This window comes from Amphibalanus amphitrite, unplaced genomic scaffold (assembly GCF_019059575.1).
Source record: "Amphibalanus amphitrite isolate SeventyFive unplaced genomic scaffold, NRLGWU_Aamphi_draft 001186F_arrow, whole genome shotgun sequence".
Classification (NCBI taxonomy): domain Eukaryota; kingdom Metazoa; phylum Arthropoda; class Thecostraca; order Balanomorpha; family Balanidae; genus Amphibalanus; species Amphibalanus amphitrite.
The window spans coordinates 176,513-188,794 of record NW_024882680.1 but is presented as its reverse complement, the minus strand read 5'-3'; the positions used below and the strand labels follow the sequence as shown (position 1 = coordinate 188,794).

At 54.8% G+C, this 12,282-nt stretch overlaps 1 protein-coding gene across 14 annotated transcripts in view; it reads left to right on the top strand.

Annotated features, from left to right (window-relative positions):
- The first annotated feature begins 3,673 nt into the window (after window positions 1-3,673).
- LOC122370935 (formin-binding protein 1-like) overlaps window positions 3,674-12,282 on the top strand; it is a 45,265-nt gene continuing 36,656 nt past the window's right edge. For 2 of the 14 annotated variants that reach the window (XM_043346898.1, XM_043346893.1), the window contains exons 1-4: window positions 3,675-3,752; window positions 4,021-4,239; window positions 4,538-4,653; window positions 8,609-8,659. In XM_043346898.1, the coding sequence (XP_043202833.1) occupies window positions 4,216-4,239; window positions 4,538-4,653; window positions 8,609-8,659 (191 nt within the window). In that variant the 5' untranslated portion in view covers window positions 3,675-3,752; window positions 4,021-4,215. Of the gene's footprint in view, window positions 3,753-4,020; window positions 4,240-4,537; window positions 4,654-8,608; window positions 8,660-12,282 lie in introns of all 14 variants that reach the window. The other 12 variants (XM_043346900.1, XM_043346896.1, XM_043346888.1 and 9 more) reach the window with 11 other exon arrangements.

Genomic DNA, 12,282 nt, shown 5'->3' with positions numbered 1-12,282 from the left:
CAGCTGATTATGGCGTCTCTGGCACCCATTTACACCACAGGGCCTGGTGTTGTGACATTCTCTGGCGAGATGTCCCCTTTGCAGACACCAGAGGCAGAGTCTCTTGTCGAATATCAGTTCGACTCTTTTTTCGACGTCCAGATTCTTGAACTCACGGCACTGGTGCAGTCTGTGTTCGCCACCGCACTTCGGACATGACGCATTCCCACCTGGTTTCTGTGCCGTTGATGGAGAGGCTGGTGACGAAGTTGCGGTAGCATGCGCTGCTCGCTTGGTCGTCTGGTCTCTGGTTCTCCCCCGCCTGTCACTCGGCGTTTCAGCGGTTTGGCAGAGCGATGCAATTTGGACCTGCTTCAGCAGCCAAACGTCCAGGTCGATGAGTGATGGATGTCTTGGGTAGAGTTCGAGCACATGTTTACCCCATTCACGCCGTAGATATTCTGGAAGTTTGACCACCGTTCTTCGGAGATTCTCTGTGCTGTACAGGTCCGCCTCATATCCTTGGGCCTGCATGAGCGTGACCGCGCAGTGCAGGGCGGAATGGAAGAACTCCAACGATCGAACACTGTTCTGAGGAGGTTCAGCCGAGAACACTTTCTCGAGATGTACCTTAATCACATCCGTGCTTCGGCCGAAACGATCTTGTAGAGTTTTGAGGGCTTGTTGGTAGAGGTTGCCGTCAAATAACATGCCAGCGATGGCTTCTTGCGCTTGTCCCATCACTGACGCTTGCAGATGAGCCATTCTTTCCGCGTCGCTGAGCGATGGCTGGTCGTGCACGAGCGCTCGGAACAGTCCGATCCAGCGCGGCCACTCAGACGGCTTTCCTGAGAAGGTCGGCAGCTGGAGGCGGGGGATGCTCTTAGTGAACGCGGATGTCGTAGGAGCCGGACGTGGTACAGCTGTCGGTCGCAGCTGATCTATCCATGACGTCTGGCTTGTGGACATACCGGGACTGGGCGCCACGGCCGGAGGTTCTAGTTGCAGAGGTTCTTCTCTGATTTCGGTTAGAGGTTCTCTGGGCGTAATGGAGACTGGCTCGGTGAAACGAAGTTGTGATCTGGAGCAGTTCGGCCTTTGATAAACGCTTTTCTCGGTGATTGGTTCTCCCAGATTTTCATCCACAAAATCGTCTCGCCTGTCTGCATTGAGCTCGTCTTCCATTTCTTCCCTCAGGTCCGCCTCCAGTCGGGCAGCTTCAGCTTCATCTCTGGCTTTCTGAAGGTCTCTCTCGAATTGCAGTTCTTCCTCTTGCTTCCTTAGTGTCCTTTCTCGCTCCAGCTGGCGCACGCGCAATTCCTTCAGTTTGGATGATATCCTGGCTTCAGCTGATGCATGAGAGGCCGCCGAGCTGCCACTGACCTGTGACCTTGCTCGGCGAGCGACGCTACGGGTCATGCGTGACACTGAGCGTCCCAAGCCGTCTTCAGGTTGCCCTCCTCCATCCTCGCTGAAGTCAGTCTGTCTCGTAGAGGTCAGCTGTAGTTCGTCTGTGGTGCTTGTCATGAAAGTCTCGATTTTCTCCTCGATTCTCTCTTTCTCCGTACGAACTTCGCTTAAGTACTGAACCTCATTTTCTTTTTCTTCCTCACTCTGCGTGTATCCAGAGATACATTCGTGAACGGCCATCAACGCTTGGAAAGCGCTGTCCATTTCTCTGCGGATATTTCCAAACTGGACGCGTGAGGCTCTATCTGTCACGAGAGCTTCAGCGCGCCGGAAAATCCTTGTGAGAGCCGCCCGATGACGACCTCTCACCTGTCTGAGGTGCCGCCACTCCCCGTTGGAGCATTGGCCTTCTCGTGGTTCTTCTCGGGCTGTAGTCACTGCAGCTTGTCCTTGACCTGCAGCGGCTGGTTCAGCTGGTACTTCTTCCATGTCAGCGGTTTCTTCTTTGTCACTTTGCCCCATTCGCTCTAGAGACGGGCTTGCTTCTCCACTTGCCATAGTTCAGGATCCGGCCCGGAGGACCAGCAAATGTCGCCGACAAACTGTCGTTCGGAGTTCTTTTCTGGTTGGATGTGGACTGTATTTTATTCGGTGAGTTTGTGCGACATTCGTAGCCCGCCCGCCTGCTATGTGAGCTCCTGGGTTTTTGATATTCGGCGATTTACAGTTGTAGATAGACGTGAAGATTTCCCGTAGAGGATTTATTGAAGTATACGCGAAGCAAGAAGCGGAAGCAGTTGTGAAGAAAACCGGTAGATGAAACACGCAGACACGGAGCACAATTCACTTTCGCTGTACAATCTGAAGCACTGACACTGCCCCGCCGGGCGCGGCTGCGCGCAGGAGAGTCGGTCTGCGCGCGTGCTTCTGTACTCTGTCCCCGCTCAGCCGGGCGAGGCGTCGAGCGGGGCAGATCAGTCCGTGCGCACAGCGCGACGGTCGAAGTGAGACTCTGCCGGGGTCGTACGTGACCCCTATTTTATACGCAATGCTTAAGACGTGTGCAAAACGAGTGCGAACTTGCACTGCAGCGGGGAGGTGGCGGAAGGCGCCAGCTTGGCGGCCTACGTGCCTTAAAACGACGTGTCTTTAATTTATATCTCGGTCTCGGTGGCGGCCGCGGCGCTGCTGCGGCTCGGCAGCGTCGGCGGCACGCGTACCGACCGCCGGCCGCGTCTGCTCGCGGCCCCGCCCTGCACAATGCCTCACAACTCATCCCGAGTCTGGACGGGGTGACGGCGGTGCGGCGGCGGGACGGCTGCAGCGAGCGGCGGCGGCGCCGCGGTGGCACGGCGGCCGGCCGGCTATCACGGCGGCACAGCGGTAGCGCGGGTTGGTCCGAACACTTTCGTCGGTGACAGAGAACTTGTGGCGATTTCAATCAGTCATGCTGCTGAAGAAGATGCTCGCCACGGGACAGCCCGAGGTTCTGCGTGCTAGTATAGCGTGTCGAGGGAGCGTGCATGGCCGCGGCACTCGACAGGCCGATCATCTGGACACGCCTATGATCCGAACGGAGGCCGGCCGCCGTCGATTTCTGTATAGCGCTGTGACCATGTATAACAGCCTCCCAGCAGCACTCCGCGAGCTAGGCCTGCACAGATTTAAGAAGGAGTACCGGGCGATGCTGCTGAGGGAACAGTATGGCGATGACTAGTTCTCCCTGTTTAAGAAGAACACTGCATGATGAGGTATATTTTTACACGCTGTATGGTCGTATATTGTTTGTCCGTCCTGAATGATGTGCATACGATTCCCAATTCCGTGATTATTGGACACGACTGCCAAGAACAGCCATTGTATGATGGAAAGGACAGTCACGATGTGAAATAAATAAATAAATAAATAAAAAATGATTTTTTTTAAAGCACCTCTAGACCAAGGCTATATAAGCTCTAGACTCAATTTAAAGTTTTATTGCGGTAAAATATGACTATGCAGCTACCACCTACTGTCCACAACATGGAAAAAGATTCAGAACCTCAGAGCTGGAATGGTTACCCAGCAAGCGGCTAATAATAATATGCAACTTATATTTCTAAATGAACTTCCAATTTAGTGAATAACTGTTGTCAACATTATCAGTGATATACGATAAGGAAAACAAACGCTAAAGTAAGCGTTTGTTTAGAAAATATTGCTTTCTTCCTATTTTTGCAGCAGTTTAAGGACCCCTCCGCCGAAGATCGTCGCAGCTGCGCAATATATGACGTGGGAATAATTTTTAGTTTGTGTTCGGACTTCGAAGGGCGTGGACGGTGTTCCGTACGCTGGCGCTTGTGGTTGTGTTTTCAATTTGATAGGTAATTAAGGTGTCTTTCGATTAAGTTTCATAAAAAATATCACATTTTGTTTATTTCGAATGAGCGGTATAATTTTTATTAATTGAGTGCTTCAGTGTAAGGCACAGAAGGGCTCACTACTCGACTTACAAAAATTTGAAGTGAAATTTGAGACGGTTGCTCTGTGCTGTGTGCAAGTGCTACTTTTCTCAAGCTACCCACATTTCAACTTTGAAATAAGCTGAAAACTCGTGGAAGAAGACTCAGTGAATCCTGATCGTATTTTCAGGTGCCAGTGTAGGTGCAATCAGGCAATGGCCCCTAAATCCTAATCATTTTACCTGCTAGAAAAATGAAAGGTGTTAAGTGTTACTGATGTGAAATCCAGCTGCTGAAGTTATACTCTTATTCTCAGCACTTACGTCTTAAAGGGCATTTTTGAGAAAGCCTTGGGAGATTGAGACGTCAGTCAAACTGTTCAAGTATGGCCTGGGGAACTGAACTTTGGGTAAGCATATGTTGATATGGATGAAAATTGTCCTACAGTTATTGTTTGATATGTTGCTTATTAATTTTTAACAGAAAATTATCTAATATGCATCACATTTTCACAGGGATATTGCATTTTCTGTCATTAGCTTCTATGCCAAGTGTAAGCTTGTCATAAAATGGACAATATATGTTTTACTTGTTGCCAGAAATATGTATAGGTTGAGTTCCACTTATTTTCTTTGGCATTGATTCTATTGTGTTCAGCTGTGAACTATGTGTATGCATTTGTTATAACCATTGCCATCTTTTTCCAGGACCAGTTTGACAATGTTTCCAGTCACACCCTAAAGGGATTGGAGTTCCTGGAAAAATATGGAAGATTCCAGAAGGACCGCTGTGATGTGGAAAACCGATATGCTGCTGATCTCAGGTAATACTTTTTTGTAATCAGGAGGGGTGTTCATGGGCACTGCAAACCGCTGAGTGCGGTGTGTGCAGCAGGCGTGAGGGTAGGGGATGTGTAGGCGGTTCTGACGTCACGGCTGCGTGCGGTTGACGGTCCTCTGTGGCCGGTCCCAACCGACCATAGCATAGCGGTCGCTGTGTGCGGTGACGGAAGGATGACGTGGGCGGAGCTTACAGCTTGTGTACGGTCTGACCGCACACAGGGCCCGTGAACAGCCCTAGGGCTCACATGTGCCTAAGCTCAAACTCCTAATTTCTCTGTCTGCCAGGAAAGACATGCCTGTTGTCATCTGTTGTCACTGACAATCCTGGAGACTTACATACACCACTGTTAAACTGGAGGCTGGGAGGAACTCACCTGTGCTCACCCAATCTGACAGAGATCGGGGCTGGTAGCATTAAAACCGAGACCGAGTCAGCTCCGCTGCTGGTGTACCTGCGCTGAAACCGTGCACCACTGAAGGATTGACGGGATAGAGGCTGACTGAATCATGGATGTCTAGTTTTCTGGGCAATTCATGCCAATAGATAAAGATGTGTGGTTGGAGCTCTCTAAGTATTTGGGGAGTTCAACAGATTATTGAGGTTTTACGTCTGTGATGCTTGCATCGCATGGATAGCTAGCATTTATCGGTAATCGAGATTAGTGCGGGAACCTGGAAGTCGACATTTCCCACGGTAGTGACCAAGACATTTCCACTCCCAGCCAGTTATATCGCACAGACGGTGCTGCCGTATTCGATTTCGGAGTGTCGGCGCTATCGTGTTCACATCGAGCTCCTTGCACATAGCCTCGTTTTTAAACGTGGCTTCGTGACAAGTTGCGCTCGAGTGTTCAATTCCCATTTCCCACAAACTGCTCGTACTGTAGCTTTCCAGCTTTTCCGCATCATTCGGCTACAAACGTCGCCTCGTTTTGCAAAGGTTAAAATGCTTGGACTCTGTTTAGTGCCTTATCGAAGTGCAGTTCTGCCTGCGTGGCTTTGAAACTCTGCTGCTATTATAGTGCACCTTTCACTGTTACTATGAATCAACTCAGGTATCGAACGATGCACTAGGTATCATCGGTGTCACTCAGGGCACTGAGTTGTGGACATACTATACTATACTATACATACTATACGTTACGTTAGGATGGAGATGCGTTAGGTCACCTCGGTATCATTTACTTATCATCTCGTAAGGCACTGGTATGTAAAACCATTGTCAGTGGAGGACGGAGACGCTTGTTTCACGACTGGTGTCAGATTGCGGCGAGGAGCCGTCGCCGGAACATCTGCGGCCGAGACGACCCGCAGCCAGCCGCCTATCTCTCCACGCGGCACGCTGGTGTGGTCGAGTCGACAGCCGCCTGTCTCTCCACGCGGCACGCTGGTGTGGTCGAGTCAACAGCCGCCTACTGTGTCCGGTAACAGTACACACTATTCTAGTACACACTGCACTGGCCGACGGCTGTGTGCTGGATCCGGATACTACAATGGCTGGTGGGCCTATAGTGTGTCCGGTAACATTGCACACTATTCTGGCCTACGGCAGTGTGCTGGATCCGGACACTCCACTGACTGGTGGGCCTACACTGTTTCCGGTAACAGTACACACTCCACTGGCAGACGGCTGACGTGTGCTGGATCCGGATACTACACTGGCTGGTGGGCCTGTGCTGGATCCGGTAACAGTACACACTCTTCTAGCTGGTGGGCCTAGAGTAGACTGTGTCCGGTAACATTGCACACTTTTCTGGCCGACGGCAGGATTGTAAGTCGGAAGCCATCCCGCTGGCCGACGGCCTTGTGAGGTGCTGTTGCGGGCTGCAGAGGTAACTGCCTTCGCGGGCGTGACTCGTGGGCTGTTGATTTATTTAACTGCTCTGGAATCTGGGCCGCCAACTGCGGTGCCCTTGTTCACTCACTCCGGTATGGGAGCGTGCGCCTGGCTCAGGGCGCGTGTACACTTTCCTGCATAACTAGCGGGCTGCGGCGCTTCTGCCGCTTAAGGCCGGGCTGCGGCTGCAGCTGAACCAGAGTGGCTCTCAGTCTCCTCACTACAGATGGCTGTTGGGCCTGCAGAAATACGGCCGGGACTCGGTAAGGTGTTCAGTGGTATGTTTAGAGGCAGGATCTGTGATTAGGCATAATGAATTCCGTGTGTATTTCAGCCATAAATGATTCCATTCAGGTTTGCTGTATTCATTGCACTGCTAATTTCTACCGAGGCGCTTCAGATGGATTTGACAGATGACGCTCTCCTGTGTTTCCAAAACAAGTCCATTTCCAGTCCAGTCATCGCACCAACTACCTGCGATATTACCTCGCTGACTCACGGACGGCTGGGGTCTCCGACCCGACATGTCGCGCTCTGTGCTCTACAGCCATCCTGTGCCTATCTGTACAACCATTGGATCTGAATGGGATGCCCGTCGGGGGGGGGCGTCAAATGTTAACTATCCCTGGATTGGTGTTTTGTCAACGCCTAACAGCATAAGGGAAGGTTCCGTGATCGAGCAGGAGCTGCGGAGAAATAGAAAAGAAACGAGCGTGCTGCCCATGACGAGAGGAAGCCGGTGATACATACCCAATTAAGGTCCTAGGGCATTGGTTGACCTTCCAGGTCAGGTCAATGACCCAAAAGTCGGGGAAATCGGGACTTGATAGAATTTCGTAAAGTGGGGTTACCTAATATGTTTACGGGTTGCTGATTACTAATTTCATGTTATTTATGATCACAGATGATGTTTTCATGCTTTTAGGCCAGGTCGGGTCAGGTCAACCTAGGCGTCCTGCCGGCCATCCGTAAAAGGTGTCACCTACCAGTTACCACTGACAACTTCGTAACATGATGCGAGGGCATCAAAACTGCTTCGTAAATGTTCAAATAGGTGCTAAATTCGAAATCAGCTCCAAAAGCTACCATTGCAACATGCAAAACTCAAAATCGTGAGCTATGGTCATTGAAGGTCAGTGACCTTGACCTGATCTTCGTGTGACCTTTGCCCTCTTCATAGTCCATGGGACCGACATCATTCACATGTTTGAAGGTTACAACCACAAAAAAGAGAATACTGGAAAGCGCGGATAATGTAAGCTGACTCGCCGAATCACGATTCCGGCCAAAGATGTTCTCCAGAAACAAAGGTAATTTGGGTCGTGGTGATGACATTTTCAGGGTAGGTGTAAAGTTGATCAACTCGAGGGCACTGAAAGTTTCGTGGCGATCAGCCGCTTTTTGCGCGAGTTAGGTACCTATTCGGGAAAAAGCTAGGTGGTCCGTCCTCCCTCCCCCTTTAAGTGCGAGGGTTAAGGCAGCTCTTTTTTTCTCCGTCACCGGTCGGTTCCCTGTCACGATTGAATCGGTCGTTTAAACCTAGCAGTTTCGTTAAGCGATATGAAGACGGATTAATTCCAATACGGTGCGTCCACGGTCGTCTGAGGCACCGGAGGTGTGAAATAATACCGCACGTGGTGCACATCGCCCCTCCGTCACCCTGCAGTGCTGCCGGATTTTGTTGTTTGCACTAGGGTCGGTGTGCACTCAGCGGTTGATTTCCGGCGCCGGCTATAAGCGGCCGGTCACGTCGTGGTGCGGTGCGGGCATACGGACGAGGCGGGGATCTATGTCCACATCCGGTACCCGTCATCACATTCACCCAGGTGTCGATGGCTTCTGACCCCAGCCGGGTGCCGATCACCGGCGGCCGACCGCCCCCGGAATCGGCCGTGCCCACGAGAGGCGCCGGGCTTTGGGCTCAGGGAGATCCGACTTTGTGGGAGCTCGTTGCAGCGTTTATAGCTGAAAGGAATGCTGAGTGTCGGTACTCTGTCGCTCTGTGGAAACCCAGCAATCCTTGACCCAAAAGTGTTGTGGTGGATTAGATCGTCATCTGCCGTGAGCCGTTTCTGATGTTTTGATTTTCCTGTTCTCAGGGGTCTGGTCAAGAAGTACATGCCAAAGAAGAAGGACGAGGAGGACGGACAGTAAGTACCGCTGCTAATCGGGCTGTGGCTCACTCCTTCCCCTTGGAGTGGCCGTCACTCCGGCTGGTCTGTCTGCGTAGCCGTCCCTCCGTCTGGTCTGTCTGTGTGGCCGTCCTGCTGTCTGGTCTGTCTGCGTAGCCGTCCCTCCGTCTGGTCTGTCTGTGTAGCCGTCCTGCCGTCTGGTCTGTCCCTGTGAAGCCGTCCTGCCGTCTGGTCTGTCCCTGTGAAGCTGTCCCTCCGTCTGGTCTGTCTGTGTAGCCGTCCTGCTGTCTGGTCTGTCTGTGTAGCCGTCCCTCCGTCTGGTCTGTCTGTGTAGCCGTCCCTCCGTCTGGTCTGTCTGTGTAGCTGTCCCTCCGTCTGGTCTGTCTGTGTAGCCGTCCTGCCGTCTGGTCTGTCTGTGTAGCCGTCCTGCCGTCTGGTCTGTCGCTGTAGCCGTTCCTCCGGCGGCTGGTCTGTCTGTGTTGCGGTCCTGCCGTCTGGTCTGCCCCTGTGGCCGTCTGTATACGGTCTGTCTGAGCCGAGGTCTGCGTGGCGTCCCCGTGGTCCGTCTGGTGCGGTATGGTTCGCGGCCAGTCTGCTCTGGCCTGGTGCGGTGACTGACTGACTGCGGCGGTGGCCGTCTGCCGCGCGGCAGAGGAACTCGGTCCGATGTCTCTGTTTGTCTCGGCGCTCTGTCCCGCACCGCTCCGGGTGACGAGCTGATGTGGTACCGGGGAGGGGGCTGACACCGCGCCCCTCCGCCGCCGTCTGATCGGCCGCCGCCGCCGCCCGGGTGTGCCAGCAAACCGCCGACCGCCCGCTGCCTTTGTGACGCCGGTGATGCAGCGTTTCGCAACCTTGGCCGGATCGTGCGCTGCTCGCGATCCGCGGAAACGCCGCAGCCCGGCAGCCGGCGCGCGGGCGGCGGGGTGCTGAGAGCAGGCCGGGCCGGGCCGCCGCAGTCGGCACCGTTAGCGGCCGCCTGGCAGGGCCAGTGGCGGAGCGGCGGGGAGCCGCCGTCCCGTGTCACCCCGGCGCGCTGCCGGTCCGGCCGCCGCGGCGACTGCTGACCGGTCAGGTGCGCCGACCGCGGGTAGCCGTCAGATGCGCCGCGCCTACCGCCGGCGGCCGTCAAATGCGCCGCGCCGACCGCGGGTAGCCGTCAGATGCGCCGCGCCTACCGCCGGCGGCCGTCAGATGCGCCGCGTTGACCGCCTCCGGCGTGAGGACGCGCTCGGCGGCTCCGCTCTCACTTTCAGCGCACGTTGGGGGCGGACGGCGGCGGGCGGGGCCGGCTGGGGTGTACAGTCGTGTACAGGTTGATGGTCCCCTACTCTTTATCCACCGGGTTCGTATGGCTCAGCATTGGCAGCAGCCGCCTGGTACCGGTAGGCTGTGCCGCATGACGCGAGAGTGAAGCGGCACAGCCTACCCACACTGTATGACACCGGCTCGGGTCGCCTGGTAGAGCGATTTGACCGGACGCTGCGTTACACCGGCTGGGGGGAGGGGGGGGGGGGGGGTAAAGGTCAGCCCTGTCTATTTGGCTCGGCTCGGTGGATGAGGCGGGCTGGAGTGTGGTGTGGGGCTGGGGTGATGTGGGGAGGGAGTGAGCGGACCTGGGGCTGGGTGTGCGTGGTCACTTGTCGCATAGAACCGATCGTAATCCACCCTCCAAAAATTCGTTTTAGAGATATTCACAAAACCCACGGGGGTTCAAACACCCATCTCCCAAGTGGGGTGCGGAAGGATAGGTAAGGGTCCATACGGTCTCCTCATGCATTGCAGCAAAGAAAGAAAACAGACCTGTCACCAAATAATCTTTCTGAAAAATGGACTAATCACATAGCCTCGGACACAGAAATAAACACCCAGCACGCGAAGCGCCTCGAACCGGGCCTCTCACTACCGGTCAGTTTGACAGTCTAGCACTCCTACGCTGAGCTACACCGGATGGTGGCCACGGCCGGGGCAAAGTCTGGCCGGGCGGGCGGCGGGGCCGGGAGGTCGGCAGCAAAGTCAATGAATGTTTTTGTGGTTACGGGTGCCGGTCGCTCTAGCTTGGTGGAATGATGATGGATCATTGGCAAAACTTTAAACGTGGAGTCCCGGTTCGAGCCTCATCGAGGCTCCGGCTACTTTTCCGAGCTAGGATCTGGTTTGATTTTAGTGGTTGCGAGCCATTTATACGGTTTTATATCTACATGTCGATTGTCGATTGATTGATTCATTCATTCATTCGTTCATTTAATACATGTCGACATTTAGCATACGAATTGACATCCAGGATCAATCCGATCAATCTACCATTTTCATAAGCGTATTGCCTAAATATCATGCATATATGTGGCACAAGACCTATGGTTGCCTCGATACCATGCCAAATCACGTTTTGCACAATGCACAAGTAAATTATATTCGCTGGGTCTTCCGTGCATTGTGCTTAGCAAAAACAGGAATGCAATTGTTAAGCGACGCAAAATGCGCAATGCAGCAAGTGACCACACACACCCGCCCAGCCCCCATGGTCCACCAACATGCCCCACACCACTCGCCAGCCCACGCCAACCACCGAGACGAGCCCCTCCCCCCCCCCGCGCTGGTCTGACGCGACAGCTGGTCTACAAAGCGCTCCACCCGGCGACCCGAGCCGATGTCAAACGGCGTGGGTAGACTGTGCCGCTTCACTCTCGGGTCATGCGGCACAGCCTACCGGTACCAGGCGGCTGCTGCCAATGCTGAGCCATAGGAACCCGGTGGATAAAGAGTAGGGGACCATCAACCTGTACACGACTGTACCACGGGCCCGTCCGGCCCGCCCCGCCCGGCCAGTTATCGCGGGGACCGGAGCGTGTCGCGGGTGACCTCCGGCCGGCGACATGGGCTCGGCGGCAGCGGCTCCAGCCGACCGGGGTTTCGGAGATCGGCGGCGAAACCCCGGTCTCGCCGCCGATCTCCGCGGCGAGACCGGGGAGATCGGTCTCCCCGGTCCGGCGGCGGATTGGCGGCCATTCAGCCAGCTCCTCGTTTGCTACAATGGGTGTGGACTGTGGGTGTGATGTAACCTGAGCGTCATCTGCTGTTCCACCTTTCATGACCGCCTCATGGGTCATAAACTTGGTGAGCTAGGCACTATGAACTTGAACTAAGTGAAGGTCTCGCGCTCGTCCAAAGTTGTTTTAAAGTTATTGCGATTTTTTTCGGCTCAGGCCCGAACAGAGGTGGTCGAAAATGTTCTTCTATTTGAGCCCCGGTCGGTCGCTCGGCTGTCTGAGGACGGTACCGGTGGTCACTGGACCTTCCCGCGGGGTCGGGAGTCGGACCGGGCCCGGTCCCGGGCCGGTGGTCGGTGGTCACTGCTGGACCTCCCCGCGGGGTCGGGAGTCGGGCCGGGCCCGGTCCCGGGCCGGTGGTCGGTGGTCACTGGACCTTCCTGCGGGGTCGGGAGTCGGACCGGGCCCGGCAGACGGCCGGTGGTCGGTGGTCCACAGCCGACGCGCCGCGCTGACACAGCCCCCGTGACACACCGCACCGGAACAGTCGCTGACGAGGCGTCCTGGGCCGTGAGTGGGCGGACTCTGCGGCGGTCCCGGGCCGGCTCAGCCTGTCCGGGAGACCCTGACAGTGACCGTCCGTGTCCTATA